Source organism: Euleptes europaea, chromosome 2 (genome assembly GCF_029931775.1).
Source record: "Euleptes europaea isolate rEulEur1 chromosome 2, rEulEur1.hap1, whole genome shotgun sequence".
In the NCBI taxonomy this organism is placed as follows: domain Eukaryota; kingdom Metazoa; phylum Chordata; class Lepidosauria; order Squamata; family Sphaerodactylidae; genus Euleptes; species Euleptes europaea.
In genome coordinates this window covers 76,676,939-76,700,397 of record NC_079313.1, presented here as the reverse complement: position 1 = coordinate 76,700,397, position 23,459 = coordinate 76,676,939, and the positions used below count along the sequence as shown (strand labels likewise).

General features: G+C 44.9%; 2 protein-coding genes across 5 annotated transcripts in view; both read left to right on the top strand.

The window, feature by feature from the left end:
* MAST2 (microtubule associated serine/threonine kinase 2) overlaps positions 1–23,459 on the top strand; it is a 383,088-nt gene that overhangs the window by 100,920 nt on the left and 258,709 nt on the right. The gene's annotated exons all lie outside the window — the stretch shown is intronic.
* On the top strand, positions 18,931–23,246 carry TMEM69 (transmembrane protein 69). The gene is made up of 2 exons (XM_056844052.1): positions 18,931–18,977; positions 22,511–23,246. Exons 1-2 carry the CDS (start codon positions 18,933–18,935, stop codon positions 23,222–23,224), a joined length of 759 nt encoding a protein of 252 aa, XP_056700030.1. The 5' UTR covers positions 18,931–18,932; the 3' UTR covers positions 23,225–23,246.

Sequence of the window (23,459 nt, the reverse complement as noted above, 5' to 3'; positions counted from 1 at the left end):
GATAACTTAGGTATTTTATGCATGGTCTGTTTCCACTGGATCCGCTGCTCTCTAACTGCACAGTATCTGCAGTCGAATTCTCAAAACACTATGCACAGGGGTCCCCCCGCCCAAAGAAATTCCTGGAGGATCTTGAGACGAATTATGCATCCCCAGCAAAAATGCGGAGCTTCTGAGTCCCTCCCCCCTTAAAATGCTGCTTTGTAATGGGGTGTAGTGTGTGTTTTCTTTAAAATACGTTGCCAGCCCAGCAGCGGATTCTTTCATTTGAAATGAACCGAGTGGCCATTTTACAGCCAAAGCAGAGAAGCGTCTGGACAATTCCCCCCCACACACATACACACCAATTTGTTTCTGGCTATCTCCATCAGTAGTCTTGTACTCGCAAACAAAAAAAAGGTTTTCATGCCTGTAAGAGGATGTGTATAGGGATGGTGGCAAATCAGCCCAGCTCTGTTCCATCCGGCCAATGACTGAAACTGACCAAATAAACAGAGGCATAGGTGGTTTGTGATTACTTCAGTGACCTCTCAACTGTTCAATCTGAAACTGACCCACACTTGCCATGAAACTGACCAAATAAGCAGCCTCACAGTATTCCAGCAAATGGCTTTGAGGTGAGGGGTTGGATGAAGGGGACAGACACTTGGGAGGGAGAAGCGAGAATGGGCATGGTGAGAAAATCCTGAAGTGACAAGTATGCACAGGATTGGGTTTCGGGTTGGGATTGAGGCAGATTTTAAACTTGGAGTAAAACAGCATCCTGAAAATGCGTGGAAAACACGAGGGTGACTCCTGAAGGTTGGGAAATATATGCATTATTAAAACCTCCAAAGTAGTCGGGGGTGACTGCAACAGGAACAACTCATGCATAAAATTCCTTATATACTACTAGTGCTAGCAGCTCTGTATGAACACTGCAGTTCTACAAGGCAGATAAAGAACAGGTAGTTTCACACACTGGTGCTACAATTGGCAGTTTTACAGACGCCTTGTGACACTGCACTCAAACTCAGCTACTGAATACACAATACTTACTTATTTAGGAGATTTCTATTCTTATCAAAGGGACTACAAGTCTACTATTAGAGCCTCTTAACATACAACGCTAATATCTCAAGGGGAAAAAAGCTATGTAATCTGGCATTATCTACTGTACACTGCTAAAATGAAAGCAGCAATAAACTGGAAGAGTAAAAAGTGTCAAAAGCTTGCAAACTATCTTGAAACACTAGTGCTGAGCAGATAAAATTACCTAATTTTATGGGAGAAACAGTTTGACATCTCCCATAAAATTAGGTAATTTCAATTCATTCAGAATTTGGCTGATTTTTGTAAATTGCTGGAATAAGCATGAGTTATCTTAAAATTAACCTTTATATTGAAACTATACTGATGTCATCTATAGTCATGCATCTGAAAGGTTTACCACATTTGCTAACTTGTATTTCAATACAAGAAAAAAGTAGTTATTTCAGAAATTACAATGTAACTTAAACCAAAAGGAATAAGACGTTTTAGGGCTACAATCCCTACAAACCAAGAGGCATCTTTTGGATTTAAGGAAAAGGCATCTTTTGGATTTAAGGAAAATGCAATAATTAATCAGCAGAACCTAGAACTAGGTTGACATTAAGTTTTCTGTTTGTGCACTACCCCATTTCCCCCTCCTCAGCTGTAATTGTTATTTACTGCAGCTTTAGTGCAGGACACTTTCCCATTACATCCAAACCTGCAATATATGGTTTGTGCTTGCCCTCCACCTCCCTGCTGCAAGATAACTTCAAAACCGTGGCAAATGCAAGCCACAGTTTGATGCAACTGCAAATTATGATTTGTGAGGAAGGACGAATGGATGTCAGCACAAGTCTCAATTCTGTAGCACCAAACCATAGTTTGGGATTAGCAGTTGAACTGGCTTCTTAACCCCTGCAGACTATTTGAAAGAAGAGATTGTGACAAACAGTAAAGTGAAAGCTAGAGAAACTGCACCACATTAGGATGGAATTATTTAGCTTGCTACTCAAGCAAAGCATATTGGTTTTTTAAAAATATCAGCGATGTTAATCAAACAGTTGATCATTTCTAACAACTACTTGCTAACATAACACACTGTCTTCCACTGGGCCAGAAAAATATTTCAATTTGTTAAGTACCTGTGCAACACGGAGCTTAAAAATTCTAGCTCTTACTGTCAGTATCAAATTTTTCACTCAGGAACCTTTGAGGCCTGGTCTTTTATTTATCTAAAAAATATCTGTGGTGATTCATCCACCCTGCATAAAGTATAGAAGAGTTTCACAAGGACATCTTTTATGTATAGTAAAAGTATAATTAAAATTTAAAAAATAGTTGATCCATGGGACATTCCTTTAGCTATTCTTATAATTCAGCACAGGCAGAAGAACTAAGACCTCCAGCTAGGGCAGAAAGGGTAGTCATTTCAGTGAGACATGTCTAAAATAATGTTAGCATTTTTGTGTGCAGAAATAAAACATGTACAATCTAGCAGCTAGCCCCTAGTAGTGTTCACACAGTGGCAACATTCCCTGCCTCGTCCATTGAATACCTTCAAGTTCTCTCCTCTCTTATGGTGAAAAATCATTTTATTAGCTCCTAGAAGTGCCACTCAGAGAACAGATGCAATGATTAGGACTAGCATTCCTAGAAAAGTCTCAGGATCAGAGATGTCTGCAACATTCACACAGAATGTATGTGCTTTTTTCGGTGTGAACAAACAATATCGCTGTAAAGCATATCATTATGAAGCATTCCATTACTATTCTTGTTGTTCACAAGACAATAGTAAATGTTTAGCTGCAATCTGAACCTTGGGTTGCCTTGCTGAAGTCTAAGCTCCTGGCCCCTGGACTCACATGAATGGACTAATATCCTTTGCATTATGTTTATGAACTGTAAATGGTACTGACCATCACAATGGGTATCCTCACCCTTAAACAAAGTCAAAGGTAACTCATTTCATTATTTAAATTATCTGTGGTTTAAACTGCATTAAGCTGGTTGATATTACATTCCAAATACAGTACAAACTCATTAAATGTCTTAAGCTCAAACTTTTTTTAAAAAGCAGCACATTAAAATTTCAAGTAAATACAGTCAGCTCATGTTTCTTCAGGATATTCTAGGCAGCAACAGCGTGTGTGCAGAATTATACCTTGCTAATTGAAAGCAAATCATTATGCACAGCTTAGCAATCTTTTGTATACAGCTACAGCTGAACCTGAATTACTAGTTTCAAGATTTACTCACATGCACACAGCGGAGGCAAATATTGTTACATCTGTGCCAGAAATTAAGCTAATTAACGAGCTAGAATAATTGCCTGCGAACATTACATACTTTTAAAATTCGAATCCAAGAATAAAGAATACAGTAAGCTAGACCCTTATTCATGTTAATTAAATTAATGTTTGTTTCCACGCTAGCTTGTTTTGAATAATGTAATCTGTATATTTTGTATCACCGGTCTCTTTGATTCCAAGTATTGGATACTTCTGCTTCACTTGTTTAAGAGGATGTGCCATACTTCATCACTTGCACATTTTCAAAACAATATACAATTCTCCCCCCACCCCCTAGTCTTGTAAAGATATTTTACAGTGCATTCCTAAGGCGAGTTATTCCACTCTAAAGCCATTCATTTAAATGGGCTTAGAGTGGAGTAACTCGCCTTAGGAATGCACTGTTAGAGTTCCTCTTGGCTCTGTATCTTACAGGAAGTTGTTCTTTTCCACTTCCCTACTGCTATTGTGTATATACAACTTCAGAAGTTAGACCACTTCATACAAGTCCTCTGTCCTGCTCCTTTAAGACCTTAACAGTGCAATCCTAAAGAGAGTTACTCCACTCTAAGCCCATTCATTTCAATGGGCTTAGACTGGAGTACTTTCCTTAGGATTGCACTTCAATGTTTCCCCTTACAGTATACTATAGGAGTTAAAGTATACTTAGTAAACAGAATTTACTGTACATGTTAACACAGCGAAAGTTGATTTATTCTGTATTTTAGACTCAGCATATGCCCAACTATGAGGTCTTGAATGTTTGGACTGCTCCACTGGTGGAAGTTCTATCACCAACAAAAGAAAAATTGTGTTTACATAGTTTTATAAAGCCCCTTGAGAACTATGGGTAGAAGTTACCACTTACATACTGTCAACACTTATTCTATCCCTGCACTGTATTTATTCCTAACACCAACTATGGGAAAGTTCTCTATAACATTACTACAACTGTCACTCAATATGTCTAAAGGGACTGCAAAATGGTAGCACTGACTATATACCTACATAGCAAAAGGCATAACTAGTTCCAACTGCTTATTTCAGAAAGAGACAATCCTGTAACTATTAACTGTATATACTTGACTGTGGTTTCTAGTATAACTGCTAAAACCCCAGCCCTGTAAAAGTCAATGTGAGGATATTCATTATTTAAGTATTTTAGCCTATTCTCTCCCCCCACCCTGGCACACTCAGGCCTCAATTAAGCTTACAGAATGCAATATGCATACACAAATATGCTACCCAACAGGCCCTAGTACCCCTTAAAGGCCCCCTTACCCCTGCATCTTTCATCAAGGCCAGCCTTCAAATATCAGTAACAAAAGAGACAGCCTGGGAGAAAGTGTCCTATGTCTTTAAAAGAGGCTTCATTTGTGGAAATGGGAAACTGAAACTTTTCATGGCAGTTTTTCAAGAGAGCCAGCATGGTGAAGTGGTTAGCGTCAGACTAGGATCTGGGGGACCCAGGCTAGAGTCTCCACTGCCATTAAAGCACTGGTTCCCAACCAGGGGTCCGTGGACCCCCAGCCCATCTCACAAGAGTTGTTGTGAGGATAATACACAAAAGGGGAGAATGCTGTAAACCGCTGAGAATACCCATAGGGGGGAAACATAAGTTATAAATTAAATAAATGGAGGTAAAGCCTCTGTTAAGGGCACATATTTTTCTCCAAGCCTGATGGTAATTCTAGTAAGGACACATCTACAGGTAATAAATCTTTGTGTCAAAGAACTTCATTATCGGCAAACAACAAGCCTCCATCCTTCCCAAATATTTAAAATGTTTGATTAATGCGTTCCTTCAAACACCGTTCCCAAGCTGCCACCATCCTTCCTCAGCTGCTCAGGAAGAACAACAATGCTGTATTACTTTAAGGGCAGCCTACATGTATTTCCTGTTTATACAGGAAAGAAAGAACCGGGTAGACGTTATGGAGCAACCAGGTTTTGCTCTCGTAACAGAAAGTGAAAACAAGAGGCAGTCCACACAAGCCATCACACCGTTCATCGATCAAGTTCTGTTCGGAGACCACAACAAATTGGGCCACCACAAATCAGCCCCCCCCCCAAAATCCGATGTTTACATTCAACACCCCCCAAAAAACTTTTCTACAAGCATCAAACTTCTCCACCCCACCCGTCCACTCCGAAATAACCCCGTCCCACGGCTCTCTCTTCACCCCGTATGTTTGTGCGGCTACTTTCTTCCCGCCCCTCCCTGCGCTTCTCCACCCAGAATCCACCCCACGGCTTACTTTCTCCCCCCGTGTTTGTGTCAAGTCGAGCCGCTTCCCCTGTGCGGGTTGTGTCAAGTCGCTTCCGACTCAACGCTCACTGACCTCCCAGATCCGGCCCACCCTGACTTGCCACCCCAACTTCGCACTCCGAGGCCCGCCGTAGCCCCTTCCTCCAGGCTTCCTGCCCAGCCCAGATGACCCACCTTCACGTACCTTCCGTCCGCAGGTCTCCCAACACCATCCCCTTCCCCTCGCACGCGTGCCCAGACAGGTCCCCAAGCCCCCCCCCCAATCACGACTTCCCCAAAACACGACTCCGTCAACGCCCCATACTCCACTAGACCCTCGACCGCCGAGTTAGAAACCAGGCCCTCGACCACACCTCTCTTCCCTCTGCCCCAGAACCGCCTATGGGCACTCCCGCCCCCCTGCCCCAGACTCCCACCCCCTGCTCAACCCGTACCTCAGCGTCCTCAAAGACACGGGCTGCCCGACACCGACGGCTCCTGTTCCCTTCTCTCCACCCGAGGCCGTGTTCGAGGGACCAGGCCGTAACTCAGCCCCTCCCCCCCCCTTTACTCTGCGTGTCGATTGAGTTCCCCAGACCGAATCATAACAAAGCTCTGCCCAAAATGGCTGCCCGGCCCTGCCCGGCCGGGGGTCGGAGGGGGCGGGGCTACCCACGCTGGGGGGGGACACACCCACCTGGGCAGCCCGTGCCAAGGGCGGAGCGCACGCGCACTCGCTTCCGCCTACTCGTCCTTCTCACGCTCGCTCGTCAACCTCACGCGTACGGCCTCTTCCGGACGCTCGCGCCGAGTCGACTGTTTCTGCTTTGCGCATGCGTGTGTGAGTGTATATAACCATTCTCTTATCCCCGCCGCGTGTCCTTACGTTAGCTGCAGGCTGATAGAGCTACAGCTATCACTTCACATTGGGTAGCCGTGTTAGTCTGTCTGCAGTAGTAGAAAAGGGCAAAGAGTCCAGTAGCACCTGAAAGACTCACAAAAATATTTTCTGGTAGGGTATGAGCTTTCGTGAGCCACAGCTCACTTCTTCAGATACCTTTGTATTTTTGCTCGTCATTAAGGTGCTACTGGACTCCTGCTCTTTTCTACTGCTAGTGACAGACTAACACGTCTACCCATCGTGATTCCTCTAGAGCACTGGTTCCCTACTGGGGGTCCACGAGAATTAAATTAAGGTCCGCGAAACAAAGTTCTAAACCCATAATAAATTAATATTTTCAATTAAAAGTTCTCTATTATATATATATATATATATATATATATATATATATATATATATATATATATTCAAATATTATTCTAAGTTTAATGTTTAACTAACAGTTATGATTAAAGTTTATTTTCAAATTCTCTGAATTTTTATTTTGAACCTTGGGGTCCCTGCACCGAACAAAAAAGTCCTAGTGGTCCCTGGTCAAAAAAAGGTTGGGAACCACTGCTCTAGAGGAGCAGGCACCCTAGTCTTCTGCAACCAACATAATGAACCGTCTTGCGGCACCTTATAAGACTAACGAATAAAAGCATAATTCACAGTGGGCAGCCGTGTTAGTCTGTCTGCAGTAGTAAAGGGCAAGAGTCCAGTAGCACCTTAAAGACTCACAAAAATATTTTCTGGTAGGGTATGAGCTTTCGCTTTTGTGAAAGCTCATATCCTACCAGAAAATATTTTTGTTAGCCTTTAAGGTGCTACTGGACTCTTGCCCTTTACTACTACGGTACTTTTTAACTCCTTTTTCTACTGCCCTTTTCTACTACTTTTCGCGAAAGCTCATACCCTACCAGAAAATATTTTTGTTAGTCTTTCAGGTGCTACTGGACTCTTTGCCCTTTTCTACTACTGCAGACAGACTAACACGGCTACCCACTGTGAATTCACTTCAGTAACAGTGCGGGCTTCCCCACTCAGATCCCACCGGCTTAAGTCCTGTGGGAGTGTAACACATCCTAAGGTTTGTTTTTCCCTCTTCCACCTCCTGCCCCCGGCTGTGATCGCCCCACTCCGTTCTTAAAGAACCCGACAAGAAACCTAGACTGGCTACCTAAAAGCCATTCTGCCACGGAGGAACTCACAGGTGTGGGTCTCCAGCTCACCGAGACCAATGTTGCCAAATGTTTCAGTGCCAAGCAATTTAACTTTTCCTCTTTTCACTAAATCTCAGAGCAATGTGTCCTCTTCATTCTTCTTAACTGTCTGTCAGGGTTTCAGTACCACGTAGCATTCCAGTAATATAAACTCCACTTCAGACGTTACAGAAAGTTTAAAGTTTATTTCAGAGAAGCTTACGAGATCAGCATCCTTGAGATGTCCAACGGTAGAATGACCAGAGAAAGACAAATACAGCATATATAGAACATACAAAGAATTAATTACAAGTAGACTTTGAAATGCAAGAACAACAAGTTTCTTTGAAGCTTCCACAAGGTGTTATAAATGACACTAGGAAGATCGATCTCAGATTTACAACGGGAAGGCTTTGAAGTGGAGGTGTTACAGTTTCCAGTCTCTGTCCCTCTTTCCCATGGGAACGGAAGGGGGGGGGAAAGAGAACAGAGTTTACTCATCCCGGGTCCGACTGGGTGTCCTCACTGACACTCCGCCTCCCCAAAGACCCCTCCCCGGAGTTTCTCGGTTTGGCGGGATACTGTCGATGAAACTCCGCTACCAGGGTGGGGGCTTGTACGTGCACAGCGGAAACCCATTCATCGTGACTGGAGTTCAGGTGTTTCCAATGCACGAGATACTCCAGCTGGCCCCTTCGCACTCGAGAGTCTAACACCCTGGAGATCTCGAAGTGCTGTTCCCCTTGCACCATGATCGGGGCGGCCGCCGCGGGTTCAGGGTGCCATTCCGGTGCCGGTACAAAGGGTTTCAAGAGACTTACATGAAATACCGGATGCACGCCCTGCAAGGTCTTTGGCAGTTCCAACTCAACTGTAACCTCATTGATAACTCGGGAGATTGGGAACGGTCCCACGAACTTTTGACTCAGCTTTTTACACGGACGTAGCGACCTGAGATTTTTGGTGGAGAGGTACACCTTCCCCCCAACCTGTAACTCCCAATGAGGCGCTCGGTGTTTGTCTGCTTGCGCCTTGTACCTTTCCTTAGCCCGCTCCAAGTTTTTCACTAGCCAAGGCCAGGTGTTCCTCACCGTGTTGGCCCATACAGATACCTCGGGGGGGGTCGCCGCCCGGAGGTAGGGGCACAGCCCCCAAGGGTCCGAAATCCATTCCGTATACTGCTTTGAACGGGCTTATGCCAGTGGCAGAGTGCACCGAGTTATTGTAGGCATATTCCGCCAACGGCAGCAGGTCTACCCAATCGTCTTGGTGGTAGTTTACAAAACAACGCAGATAACATTCTACCACCGCATTGACCCTTTCCGTCTGCCCATCCGTCTGTGGGTGATAAGCCGAAGACAGACCTTGCTGCACACCCACGAGTCCCAAAAATGCTTTCCAAAACTTAGATACGAACACGGACCCCCTGTCGCTCACGACCTTGCGCGGAAATCCATGTAATTTAAAGACCTGATGTACAAATAGTCGGGCCAGCTTACGCGCTGAGGGCATCCCCTCGCACGGGACGAGATGAACCTGTTTGGAGAAGAGATCTGTGATTACCCACAGGACCGTCTTTCCCAGGCTAGACGGAAGGTCGGTCACAAAGTCCATCCCAATCACCTGCCAGGGCGCTTCGGGAGTCTCTAGGGGTTTCAACAGCCCTGGGGATTTACCCATCAAGCGTTTGCTCGTTGCGCACGTCGGACAAGACCTGACGAACACTTCGATGTCCTGGCGCATTCCTGGCCACCAGAATTGTCTCCTTATTAGGTGCAAGGTTTTTACGAACCCAAAATGCCCCCCTAACTTAGCACTGTGGCTCCACTCCACTACCTCTCTCCGGAGATCCAGGGGCACATAATGTTTACCCTTGTAGGCACCATACTCGTCTGCAGCCTGGAGTGGAAGAGATCCATTCCCCCGCTCGCGTTGAAGGGCTCCCTCCCACCTGCCTATGACGGTCTCGGGGAGGTTTACCGGGATCGCCCAGACATGGGGGGTGCGGAGAACCGACTCTCGGGAGGAGGCTGTGATCGGTCCCTCCGCCCTGTCCCCCCGCTCGTGTAAGGAGGATCCCCTTCCCTTGTCCGTGGGTACATCTGAATGGTCTCTCGACGCCGCCGGGGGTGAGGTGGCCGAAGTCACTTCAGCCCGGGAGGGAACAGAGGTCGAGCCTCCCACCGCTGCACGGGACTGGGCTCTGGTCAGGACTCCCGCGCTCAGGACTCCAGCGCTCCCCCTCCCCAGATTCAAACCCAGATGCTCCGGTGTAAAGAGGGATCCCACCGGCCGTTCGACTCTGCATTCGTATTGAGGCATCCGGGACAACCCGTCGGCCAGACAGTTGTCCCTCCCGGGCATATGTTTAATGGAGAAGCGGAACTTAGAAAAGAAATCTGCCCAACGCAATTGTTTAGCCGAGAGCTTCCGCTGTCCCAAGATAGCCTCAAGATTCCGGTGATCGGTCCAAACCTCAAACGGGTCCGCTGCCCCTTCCAGGAACTGTCGCCAAACCGTGAGGGCATGTTTGATAGCCATGGCTTCCTTCTCCCCAATTGGCCAGTTTAATTCAGGGCCAGAGAACTTCTTGGAAAAATACGCACAGGGTCTAAGCCTCCCCTGTTCATCCCTCTGAAGGAGGGCACCCCCCATTGCCTTCTCCGAGGCATCTACTTGAAGGACAAACGACTTAGAACAATCGGGGTGAGCCAGAACGGGTTCCGAGGTAAAACGCTTCTTCAGAGCCTCGAACGCCGCCTGGCACCGGTCAGACCAAGGAACCTGGTATTGTGCAAAAGTGGCCTCCTGTCCCTTACCCTTGGTCTTAAGTAGGTCAGTGATTGGTAAAGCTATTTTGGCAAAGTCCTGTATAAACCCTCTATAAAAATTCGCGAATCCCAGGAACTGTTGTACCTGCTTGCGGGTCCTGGGAGGTTCCCATTCCCAGACCGCCTGAACCTTTTCGGGGTCCATAGTCAAACCTTGGGGAGATATAACATATCCGAGAAAAGACAACTGGTTCTGATTAAATGCGCATTTGGACAACTTAGCATACAAATGATTTTCCCTCAAACGGCGCAACACCTCCCGCACCAACTCCCGGTGCTCTCCGGGATCCTTAGAATAAATTAGAATATCATCCAAATAAACTATTATTCCTTTAAACAATAGATCATGGAGGATCTCATTAATTAATTGCATGAAGCACGACGGTGCCCCAGAAAGACCGAAAGGCATGACCTTGAATTCAAACAAACCATAACAACAAGAAAAGGCCGTCTTGGCTTCATCCCCCTCCTTGATCCGCACCCGGTAGTAGGCTTCAGCCAGGTCAAGTTTCGAAAACACACAACCCTCCTGGAGGGCACTCAGAAGGTCTGGGATTAAGGGAATGGGGTAGGCGTTAGTCTCAGTCACTGCATTGAGCCCCCTATAGTCCACACATAACCTGAGATCCGAGGTTCCCTTCTTCTTCACGAAGAAGCAGGGGGAAGAGAACGCCGCCTTGGACGTCTGTATGAACCCCCGCGCCAAGTTCTTATCGAGAAATTCCCGCAGCACCGCCTTTTCCTGGGGGCTCATGGGGTAAACCCGGGCCTTGGACGGCTTGATGTCTTTGACCAGTTCTATGGCACAGTCCGTTGTGCGGTGGGGGGGGTAATAAATCACAGTCCGACCCCCCAAATACATCTGCAAAGTCACTGTACTCCGGGGGCAGCGTATGTTCCTCTAACGTGGCGGCATCGCCCCCCTCGCCTCCGGGCATGCAGTCCCGGACGTGTCTCTCACACTGGGGAGCCCCAAAAACAACACGCTTCTGTTCCCAGTCAATGCTCGGGTTGTGTCCCGCTAACCAGTTGCTACCGAGAACTACTGGGTAAGAAATCTTAGGTACTATCGTAAAGTGGATCTGTTCCCAGTGGCCCTCCACCCCCAACAATACCTTGCGAGAGCGCAAGTGGACCGGCCCCCCCCTCAAATCACTTCCATCCATTTGATGAAAATGTAAGGGCTGTTCCAGTTCTCGAGTCCCAACTTTCAGGCGATCTACCACCGCCTGATCGATCAATGTCCGGGAACACCCAGAGTCCAGGATGGCAACTACAGCCACCGGTTCCCCTCCGTGGGGGTTCCGTAACACAACGGGTAGTAGTAGTGTTTCCCCCTGATCACTCACCCTACTCGGAGCCGGTTTGGTTTCCTCCGAGGATGCCCTCCGTGCCAGCTCCCTCACAGAAGGCCGTCCTCGTTTTTTGCCGGCGAGGGATCTCTGGAGCGGTCCCGAGGGCTAAGGATGTTTAGATCAGGCGTCGCCTCCGCATGCAGAGCCACTGTCCCGCGCCGGGTTGCAGCCCCCTCTGTTCCTTTCCGATCCAGGGTTCCCGTTGGGGGGGTCCCTCGCCCTCTAGGCGTTCGGTTGCTCGACGACACCGCCGAAGAGCCGGGGCACTTCGCCGCGAAGTGGCCCATCTTCCCGCACTGGAGACATGCTCCCTCCTTGAAACGGCGTGCCTTTTCTAGACTGAAGCTCCCGCGGCTCCTTCCGTCTCGCCGCGGTTCCATCGCATCGTCCCCCTTTGCGGGAGTTGTGGGGGAGACCTTTGACGAACGATCCTTAGAGAACTGAAGGGTCAGCTTCCGATTCTCCACTAGAGCTGCCAGTTTAATCCAGTCCTCTACCGACTCTGGATCTCCCAGCGTTAAACAGCCATCCAGCACTTCCCAACGCAACCCTTCGCGGAAATGCTGGACCTTGGTGGCTTCACTCCACTCCCTTATCTTGCAGGAAAGGGAGAGAAATTCCTGAGCATACTCACTCACGGCGCGGGCCCCCTGTTTTAAACGGCGCATGGCAATTTTTGCCTTCTCACCACTGTGGGGGTCCTCGAACCGGCGCCGCAGTGCAGACATAAATTCCGGCAGGGATTTCAATACCCTGGGCATAGTCTCTGCAACAGTCACAGCCCACTCTATCGCCTCCTTCTCGAGGAGGCTAATCACATACCTAACTCGGGCCTCTTCCGAAGGAAAGGTGTCTCCTTGATCCTTCATAAACCCACACACCTGGAGTAGAAAGTGGGGCAGCTGAGTGCTGGACCCGTCAAAAGACACTTTTAGATCCCTGGGGTTGGGGCGCCTGGGTAAGGGTACCTCTGTACTGACAGGAGGGTTCGGTGGTTGAAGGGGCTGGCCGAGCCCCCTCACTGCCTCCAACACCACAGCTAAGTCCGTTCGCAAGGCATCCAGCTGCGCCTGCATGTCCCGGTTCTGTAAAGCCAAGGTCTGGTTCTGTCCACGTAGCAGGGCAACTTCCTCCGTGGCGATGGTGACCGGGGTGGCTGGGGTTCGGGGGAGCAAGGGTTCCTCCCCTCCTCCCCCGGGAACGTCCTCCCGGCCTCGCTCTCCCCTGTCGCCATACCAAGCGGTCAACGGTCCCCGGTAAAATCCGCCCCATGGTTCAGAGGCTGCCCGTCCGTCTGTGCCGACTCTCTGCCGTTGCTCGACTTGCGCAGGCAAGGAGGTCCATGCTGGCACTGTGGAGAAGCCGGCGGGCCCGGCCGGGCGCTGCTCCGGGGTCGCAGCTTCCACGTCCAAATCAATAAGGGGAGTTGCCCCCTGTTCGTTGCTCTGACTGAAAGGCATACTAACACTATCTAGAACACAAAATAAAAACACAAAACAAAAAAGCTAGGCATTCTGCCGTACTGTCAGGGTTTCAGTACCACGTAGCATTCCAGTAATATAAACTCCACTTCAGACGTTACAGAAAGTTTAAAGTTTATTTCAGAGAAGCTTACGAGATCAGCATCCTTGAGATGTCCAACGGTAGAATGACCAGAGAAAGACAAATACAGCATATATAGAACATACAAAGAATTAATTACAAGTAGACTTTGAAATGCAAGAACAACAAGTTTCTTTGAAGCTTCCACAAGGTGTTATAAATGACACTAGGAAGATCGATCTCAGATTTACAACGGGAAGGCTTTGAAGTGGAGGTGTTACAGTTTCCAGTCTCTGTCCCTCTTTCCCATGGGAACGGAAGGGGGGGGGGAAAGAGAACAGAGTTTACTCATCCCGGGTCCAACTGGGTGTCCTCACTGACACTGTCCTGCGGATATATCAGGCTTAAATAAAGTACAACTGCAAAGCAATTTATAGATGCATTTTCTGCACAGCAATGCCTTCCTTAGTGACAATTTGCTAGAACGGTACAACATCATAAAAAAGGAAGACTTTGCCATGATTCTCAGAAAATATTTCATCTATATACAAATAGCAAAGTTGGTCAAATCTGAGGATACTTAAATCCAGAGCCTGCAGTGGTGAGCGGGCAAGACGTCTTTCTACAAACCTGAAAAACGCCCCAGGTTTGCAGAAAAATGTAAAATCTAAAAAAAACCCTAAAATGACAGAAGCACCTATAGCTTTAACAAACTGATTCCCACAGCGGCTGTTGCAAGCCCACCACAGCATTCCAGTCTTGGAGTTTCTGTGCGTAAAAAGCAGGGGGAGGGGCAGGATAAAAAACAGGAGAGAAGAATAATGTACGCTGCTTTGGTCCCCACTGTGGAGAAAAGTAGGGTATAAACTAAGTAAATAAATAATAAATATAGCTGAAAAAAGGCAGATAAAAGGTAAGTTGCTGAATGGCTAAAAAAGGAGAGAATGAGGAAGGGAAGGGGAGAGGATTTGGGGATTGCCAGGATATAGGGGAAAGTGAGGTGCCACCCCATAAGTCCTTGAGGTCTCCTTAGCATGAAAGTAGACCTGGCCCATTACCCAGCTCCACACAATTGGGCCAGTTTTCCTACTTGTATATACTAATTAACCAAGACATTAATTTGCAAATTCATTGGAAAATACTGTACTTCAGTGCTAGCCTACTGTAGCAAAATTACACAGGGAGTCCAGTGTAAACGAAAGTGCATACTGAAATAAACTGTTAAGACTTTAATGTGCTACTCTTGTTCATAGTACAGCCACTGACTCTGGAATGCTGTCACAAGCTAAATAAAATAAGTATGAATTCTCACCTAAAACTTTAAAAATAAATAAGAGAGACAAACCAGATAGTTTGGTTCTCACAAACTAATTTAGGAGATTGGATAAAATTATTCTGAATGAGCAGTGACCAGCATTTTTACCCAATGTTCTGCTCTGCTACCCAACACTCACTCCATGGGGCTGATTTTCTCAGGACATGCTGTCAGCCAAGAGACACTAGCCCCTCAATATGCTTCTAAGCTGATTCATTTGTTTATTGTGCAGTGGATCCATGCTGGATCAGACCAAGGTCCATCAAGTCCAGTGGTCTGTTCACACAGTAGCCAGCCAGGTGCCTCTAGGAAGCCCTCAAACAAGATGACCACAGCAGCATCCTGCCTGTGTTCCACAGCACCTAATATAATAAGCATGCCCCTCTGATCCTGGAGAGAATAGGTATGCATCATGACTAGTATCCATTTTGACTAGTAGCCATGAATACTCCTTTCTTCTATGAACATGTCCACTCCCCTCCAAGCCTTCCAAGTTGGCAACCATCACCACATCCTGGAGCAGGGAGTTCCACAATTTAACTATTTGTTGTGTGAAGAAATACTTCCTTTTATCTGTTTTGAATCTCTCACCTTCCAGCTTCAGCAGAAGAACCCGTATTCTGGTATTATGAGAAAGGGAGAAAAGCTTCTCCCTGCCCACTCTCTCCATACCGTGCATAATTTTATAGAGCTCTATCATATCTCCCCTTAACCTCCTTCTTTCTAAGCTAAGCAGCCCTAAGCATTTTAACCGCTCCTCATAGAGCAGTTGCTCTAGCCCCCTGATCATTTTGGTTCCGTATCTCCTGTGTGCCACCCCCGAACACACCTATATAATAATATATGATAAAACTATTAATATTAAATATATAACTATAACCTACTAAATTCACCAAAGTACCTCGGAGCATGTAGAGTTGCCTCTCCCCACCACTGTAGAACCTTAGCCAGTCCTTGTGTATCTGGAGTGAGAAGCGCTTTCCTCTCTGCTTTCTCACTCTGTCCTCAGCATGAGGCCCAGTGGCTCAGGCAAGTGTCCGAGGTTGCAAAGGCTCCTGAAAAGCAAGTTGGCTGGGGAAAGAGGGAAGTAAATCCCCCCCACTCACCCCCTCACACTGTGACCAGCTTGGTGGTTTTTCTCTCTCTTCTCTAGCTTGCTCTCTTCCTGACAGCTACCTGAGTGGTGGGATTAGAGTACAGAGGCTGCAGAGAAGGGTGGGAGTTGTTGGGGAGGATGGCAACAGGTTCATACCTCAGGGAGGCTCACAGCTAACTCATCCTCCAGTTCCTCTAGCAGTAGATGCTACAGGGTAGGAACTACCTGCCCACCACAAGCCCCACTGGGCAATGCCCTTGCCTGCTTTCCTGGAATGTGGGGTGGTGTCATACTAGAGAAGTTCCCAGACATAGCATTAAAAGAGGCAATAAGTGATGGCTGCTTAGCAGCTACCATAATCAAATTATTGCCTTCTGTTCTCTTGAACAAAAATAGCTGCATATTATAAATATTCCCTTCATGTGCAATTGCCTTCACTTTTCATAATTCATTGCAAGGTAAAATGCAATAGCCACAACATTTTTCTCAGCATGAAGATGACAACAAGACAGAACAGCAACAAAACAGAACACTATCAACACAATTAAAAATGAAATATCACAGAAAATTACTGAAATAGAGCCTAAAGTTTCTAATTTGTATTATAGTGATTACTTAGCATTACTTATCACACATGTAGCAACATCATATCCTGTTTGCAAACGCACCAAATAGTTTAGCATTTATCTTCTAGAAACAGAGTTTTTGAAGTCTCTGACTTCATGCGACTGCTACTAATCGGACAAAGGACTGTAGTCTAGTTTGATATAACAATATTTTAATATCCAACTTGCATTTATGTCCTTAAATTCTATGCGTGATTAATGCCATAGCTTCAAAGACTTGCTATGTCTAAATCCACGCGTTTAGGAATATCTAACTTTGCAAAGGATCGGACTGATTTCCTGTTCCCAAAATGCCTGCAGAACCCTGCCCAAACACATCGCAATTGTCCGGACCAAAAAGAGAGAGAGAGAGAACTTTTCGCAATGTGAGTGAGCAGCTATCAAACGAAGAAACTTAAGTTTGGAAGCAAGTGAATAAACCTTCAATTCGTGACTGGAGAGAGAAATTATGGATGTATATGAGGATGGCCAAAATAACAGAATTCCTACATGGAAAAGATATGGAAAAATTAAAAAAAACTTGGGCAAAGACCGTCACATATTGGGATAAACTGGCAAAAATGGATTTTACGATTTTAGTTAGTGAGTTATAGAAACATGTTTTATTATTTTTTTATTATATTGTTAATGGAAATTAGTAAAACTGTTAAGACGCTTCTTCAGAAGTCTGGTGATGGGTCACTTTTTAAGGTGGGTGGAGGGTCAAAAGGGTATTTTTTGTTTTTTGAACTTTATAATTTTGTAACTATGAATGTTTTAATAAGAGCATATAATTGATACTCTTTTGTCTTTTCTTTTGTCTTTTTTATCATCATCATTGTATTTGTTTGTATCTGTTCGTTTTGTTTAATGTTATAAAAATAAAAAAAATTATAAAAAAAAAATCAAACGAAGAAACTTCATGGAGGGGCGTACACGTTTCTCTTAATAAACAGGAACTACATTGGGATCTCTTTTCCAAACCGAGAGCCTAAGTGCAGAACACGTACACGGTTGGTTTACACCAGAGGACAGGAAATTGAGTTTAAAGGGTTACGGTGGGATAGCCGATCGGATCGCTTGTTTGTAGGGCTGAGCAGAGGTTGGCAGCCTGCAAGCGAGACGACTCCGCGCCCCATCTGCACAAGTGTAAATGAGCGTATTTGTCGTTGATCCTATTTGGGTAGTGAAGCCGCTTTCTGTGGGTACCTGAAAAGCCATCGACTCGTAGTTCCTGTCTCCCTTGCTTTTTAGAACTGGAGATTTAAAGATCCGAGATTGACAGTCGCGCTCCAGCTGGCCACCGAGAATCCTCCACCGCTTACGTCCTCCTTTTGAAATTCCCTAGTCGAGCTACTGGCTACTAAAGGGTGAGTGTGTGAACGGACATGGCAAGTGTGTTAGCGAGGTGGGGACACTGATAATTGGTGCAAAGGAAGCAGGAGGTTAGTATTAGCCCCCTTCCTTTAAAGCACTGGTTCCCAACCAGGGGTCCGTGGACCCCCAGGAGTCCGCGAGAACTAAATTAAGGTCCGCGAAAGAAAGTTATAAACCCTTAATAAATTAATATTTTCAATTAAAAGTTCTCTATTATAAAAATATATATTCAAATCTTATTCTAAGTTTAATGTTTAACTAACAGTTATGATTAAAGTTTATTTTCAAATTCTCAGAATTTTTATTTTGCACCTTGGGGTCCCTGCACTGAACTAAAAAGTCCTAGTGGTCCCTGGTCAAAAAAAGGTTGGGAACCACTGCTTTAAAGAAAGGGGAGAGCAAACTTTCTCTGTAGCGACTGAAAACAGGCTAGGATTACTTAAAACATAAGCAGTTGTTTGCAAATGTGATATATTTGGGCTGTGAACGTTTTGGAAGCCCTGAAAGTAGCAGTTGGATCCTGTACAGTTAGGGGTGCCTCCTAAATGCTTGGATTTAGCTGCCCCTGACTACATTACAATGCATTAAGGGCAGCTGAGCAATCTACATAGCAAGGATATTCACTCTTTTGTTTTCTGAATGCCGGAAAACATATTTGTAAAGGATTTTAAAACGATACACAAGATCAGTTTATTAAATGATTAAACACTGGTGCAATTTTGAGGAATACAAATTTGGCATTATGTAATAATTAAAATCTGAGCTTTCCTCTTGCTGGGTTATAGTTACTAGTCCTGTTAACTTTATTTTGCAACATTTGGTTTTGAATGCTTTATTGGGGAAACTTGTGCCTCTTTAAAACATGTTTTAAAACTTGTTTTAAAGAAAGGTGGCAAAAGTAGATCTAAATCATAGTCCACAGCCCCTCTACCCTGGCATTATCCCATCCCAGCACAAGCAGCCAAATGTCCAGACCTCACCTTAGCTGGGTTGCCAAAGTATATGGCTGGGATATTTTTGGAGCCCCCTCTGCTTGAGCTGGAACTGGAGGAAGATTGCATCTGTATAACTCACCAGCACAGTGGATTTTACTCTTACCTAAGTTTTTTTATTTTAGGAGATATAATCCATAAATGCATATTAATGTAACCTTTTCCCCATCTTTCAGTGTCTTTGAAAATGTTTCACCTTCTCAAACGATATTATTTCCAAGGTCCTTCCAAGGTAAAGTTCTTCTAAAGTTTCATTTTGAAGAATATCTTTTGTTTCTATACAGAAAGTCTGATTACTTGCAAAGCAAAAGCCACCACCTTTCACAATTGATGTTTAATTTCTGTGTAGTACAATTTTTGCCACATTCAAAATATTTCCATACACACACACTTTGCACAATGGTTTCTCACACACTGCAGGAGCTGTAGCTATGCACTACATTTTTATCCCACCCTTCCTCCAAAGAGCTGAGGATGGTGTACATGATTGTCCTTTCAGCTCAAACAACAGGACTGGAATTTAAATCTCATAAGTATTTTCGACAGTGTAGAGAAGTAAATCTGACTTTATTCCCTTCAGGTAATGTATTGAAGCACAGCAAAGTACAGTTTTGTTTTGACCAGTTTTGTTCCCTCTTCATTGTGGTAATTGGTGCACAAATGATGGAAAATGAAAATATAAATGGCTGGTAGATTATTGGTTCAATAATACATGTTACTCAATGCTAGAAGAGGATGGCATATGTCAGTGTATTGTTAATGATGATGTTCTGCAGTCTGGCAAAACTAGAAGGTGGAAATTGTAAATGAGAATGATGGAAGAAAAGCTTCGTTACTGCCTCAAGTGTTTCCCTCCCACCCCGGGTGGCATTTGACATTGACCAGGATGGAGACCTCTGTAAGGACCAGCTGGGCCACTATATTGCCCAGGAAACCAATTATCAAGGCAAACGTTTCTGAGACAAAACAGGTTTACAGTACAGCCTGCAATCCTACCAACTTTTAGCTGAATGTGACCCCTCCCTTTTTTTAGACCAGGTTTGGTTGCTTTTTGACATAGGAACTGCACTGTCAGGCCACATTAGAGCCAACTGGATGCTTTAGGACACAAATGTTTTGTTATATATTTAAGTTCCTGGGTCACAATGGGTTGATATTGGGAGTAGAATCTAACTGTGATTTGTAGTACATTGGACACAGAGCCAGCCTAAAAGGACATCTAAAGTATTAGTTAAAATTCCTAATGGAAAGGCACTAGTAAACAACATAGCCATTTTTTTAAAAAAAGGATTTGTGTCATTGCTTCTAAAGACTTTGCTTGACTAATGTTTCTGAGATCTTTGTCAGTGAAAACACTTCTGTTCAGGGATGATTCTTTCATTGCAAGGAAGGTCAGTGGATGGCATCTAGCTGCAATTATTTTTTGTGCTTGCTGCTATGTGAAAGCTGCTTCCGCTGAAGATCACTGGCATCACAAGGCATTCCCATGCCTCAATATCACTGAATATATGAGAACTGACTAACCCGTGTCCACTGCTTGAAAATCTTGTCTTCCCACACAATTGGAACAACTACATTATAGCAGACAGAATTTTCATTTGCCATTCATCACTAGTTTGCTCTAAAAACACTTTATCTTCCTCTATAGGGATGACTGTTACAGAACCAAATGTATCCCTCCTATTTATTTAGAATATTTCTATGAAATCTCTTCAGAGTACTGCTCAAAGTGGCTTACAATTTAAAAACCACAGTAATGAAACACTAGCAGCATAAAAGTAGGTGGCAGACGAGCCTCAAGGGGGAGGGCATTCCAAAGGCAAGGTGCCACCACGGATAATTCCCTATCTGTAGTCTCCATCCACCTCATCTCTACAAGTGAGGGCACAGAGAGCAGGACTTGAGAGACAGATCTTAACTGGTGGGTTGGATAGTATGGGAGGAGATGGTCCTTCAAGTAGCCTGGTCCCAAGCCATTTAGGGCCTTAAAGAACCAATACTTTGAATTGAGCTGAGAAACAGATGGGTAAGCAGTGCAGATCTTTCAGTACAGGGGTGATACAATCCCTGTAAGCAACTCTTGACAGTAGCCTAGCTGCTGCACTTATTTATCTAGTTCAATTTTGGACCAATTTAAGTTTCTGAACCATTTCAAAGGCAGCTCCACACAGAATGTATTAAAGTAATCTAACTTGGATGTGATCACAGCATGGATCACTGTGGCCAGGTCACGATGAATGGCCTGGGAGCACCTGCTGCTGTAGCTACAACAGATGTGGACCTGATCCATTTAGAATTATAGAATCATAGAGTTGGAAGGGACTACCAGGATCAACTGGTCCAGCCCCCTGCACAACGCAGGAAATTCACAACTACCTCCCCCCCCCACACACACACCCCACACCCCTACTCCATGCCCAGAAGATGGCCAAGATGCGCTCCCTCTCATCATCTGATTACAGTCATAGAATCAGCATTGCTGACAGATGGCCATCTAACCTCTTCTTAAAATTTCTTGGATGGGAGACCACTAGGAACCATGGGAAAGAGCAGGGTATAAATGATGTTTTTGAAAAATTGCTACCCAAACATAGAATACAGGCTTCATTCCTTTGAACTATTTTGGGGTTCCCTGAATGCATAACAGTGGAAGTTATAAATCCTAAGGTGGGCTTGTGCTCATTACCAGATATTGCAAGGATTGCAGCAAAAACCCTTGGCCGACTATTTGCTGTGGCAATTCATCCTGTAACTATGCCTCTCTAATACTGACATGTATGAGCAAATTGGAAGTTATAATCCATTAAATTAATAGTGCAGGAGTCCCTGTCTCAGCATTACTGTCTTATAATGTAAACAGTGTCAAGCAACCACTGCTGATGCACAAATCAGCCTCCTAGACCAGTGGCCTGCAACCTATGGGTCCAGAGTCAAATGTAGCTCTTAAAAAAAAAAAATGAAAACTTTACATTATGATATATTGGAGGGGTGGGTGGGATGCTAGAATAATCAGTATGTGAAGGGAATAGCAAGCAAAGATTTTTATGAGACCAAAGAGACTCCTAGAGATGCTTTATAGAAAGGAAAATTATAGAGATGCTAGCAATCCAAGTACAAACCACATACAGATTCATGCTAGTACACTAAAATGATTGTGCAAGATGCTCCTCTGTGTGTGCTACTTCCTAATAAAGGACTTGCATCAACCAGTGTTTCAGGGGCAAAAAAATATGATTATTAGGGTTACCAACCTCCAGGTACTAGCTGGAGATTGCCTATTACAACTGATCTCCAGCCAATAGAGAACAGTTCACCTGGAGAAAATGGCCACTTTGGTAACTGGACTCTATGGTACTGAAGTCCCACCCCAAACCCTGCCCTCCTCAGGCTCTGCCTCAAAAACCTCTTGCCAGTGGCAAAGAGGGACCTGGCAACCCTAATTATTAATCAGCATATCAGTAAAGGTTTATAGGTTTCTATGAAATGGACTTTCTTATACGGGCTCTTTTATTGATCTCTGCTTCTGAATTTTGATGTCGTTTGACTCTTTGACTTATTGTGTTTTTAGATTAACTTTTGTAAGGCCTTTAGCCATATGCAATAAATTTGAACCTGAGCTTGACTCTTTGGCTATAAAAGGTTGCTTGTCCATCTTAGACTGTCCAAATCAAAGTGATCACATCCAAGACCATGTAAAGTAACCAATCCTTTAAATCATCACAGCTTTGAATATCAACTAATGCATTTTTGCAATTTTCATTGCAGATGGCATACCTTCAAATATTACTGAAACCCAGGAGTAGGGCTGCCTGCTCTTTTGTTCCTTTGCAGTGCGTTCTTACTGGCCTGCCAAAATCACAGCTGTTCAGGCATACATCTCCTGGCTTAACTAAGGCCCAGGGCTTCCATTCCTCTTGCTGCAACTGGAAGAAAAAGAAACCTCCAGAACCTGAACCCCGAGAGCTGGACTTGTTGCGATATGACATGAAATCACTCAAGGACGCTCCAAAGCCTGCCCTGTACTTGAGTTTTGCAGGATTAATTCCATTTGTTTCAGTACCATTGCTAATGGCTATCCAGGAGACCTCTTACCCAGAGTTGGTATTTGCCCAGACAGCATATGGTGCCTCTATTTTGTCCTTCTTAGGTGGGATCAGGTGGGGATTTGCTCTTCCAGAAGGCAGCCCTGCCAAACCTGATTGGATTAATTTAGCGAATAGTATTGTTCCTTCACTACTAGCCTGGATAGCTTTGCTTTGCAAAGATTACATATTTCATGCCGGAATCATGGTTATCATGGGACTAGGGATAGCCCTGCATTATGATCTTGCCCTCCTTCCCACTTATCCCAGTTGGTTTAAAGCCTTGAGGGCACTTGTAACAATAGTGGCTGTATGTTCTCTGGTTGCTACGTTATTTATTGTAAACATTTGCCCAGAGAAGCATTTAGGTCATGCCACAAATAAAGTGGAAGACTGAAAATAAACTAACAGAAAATGCCGTATCCTGAGACATCAGCTTCTTTCCTAAAGAATGTTTTCAAGGCTGTGTAAGAGCATACTGCTACTCCTTGTATGAAAAATTCTGTGACAGAGGAAGAAAATAATGGTTTCATTCTCTGTGAGCTGTACTCAAAGATTGGGAAACTGAGCAGGAGCATTACAAGGGAGCCACAGGTTTGCCATGTTCCTGCTGAAACTTACAAAGCATTTAT

Bases quoted from the DNA above. Each gene is read 5' to 3' on its own strand.
- TMEM69 (XM_056844052.1), top strand. From the start codon at position 18,933: ATGTTTCACCTTCTCAAACGATATTATTTCCAAGGTCCTTCCAAG. The intron at 18,978-22,510 runs GTAAAGTTCTTC...TTTTCATTGCAG, and splicing joins ATTTCCAAGGTCCTTCCAAG to ATGGCATACCTTCAAATATT.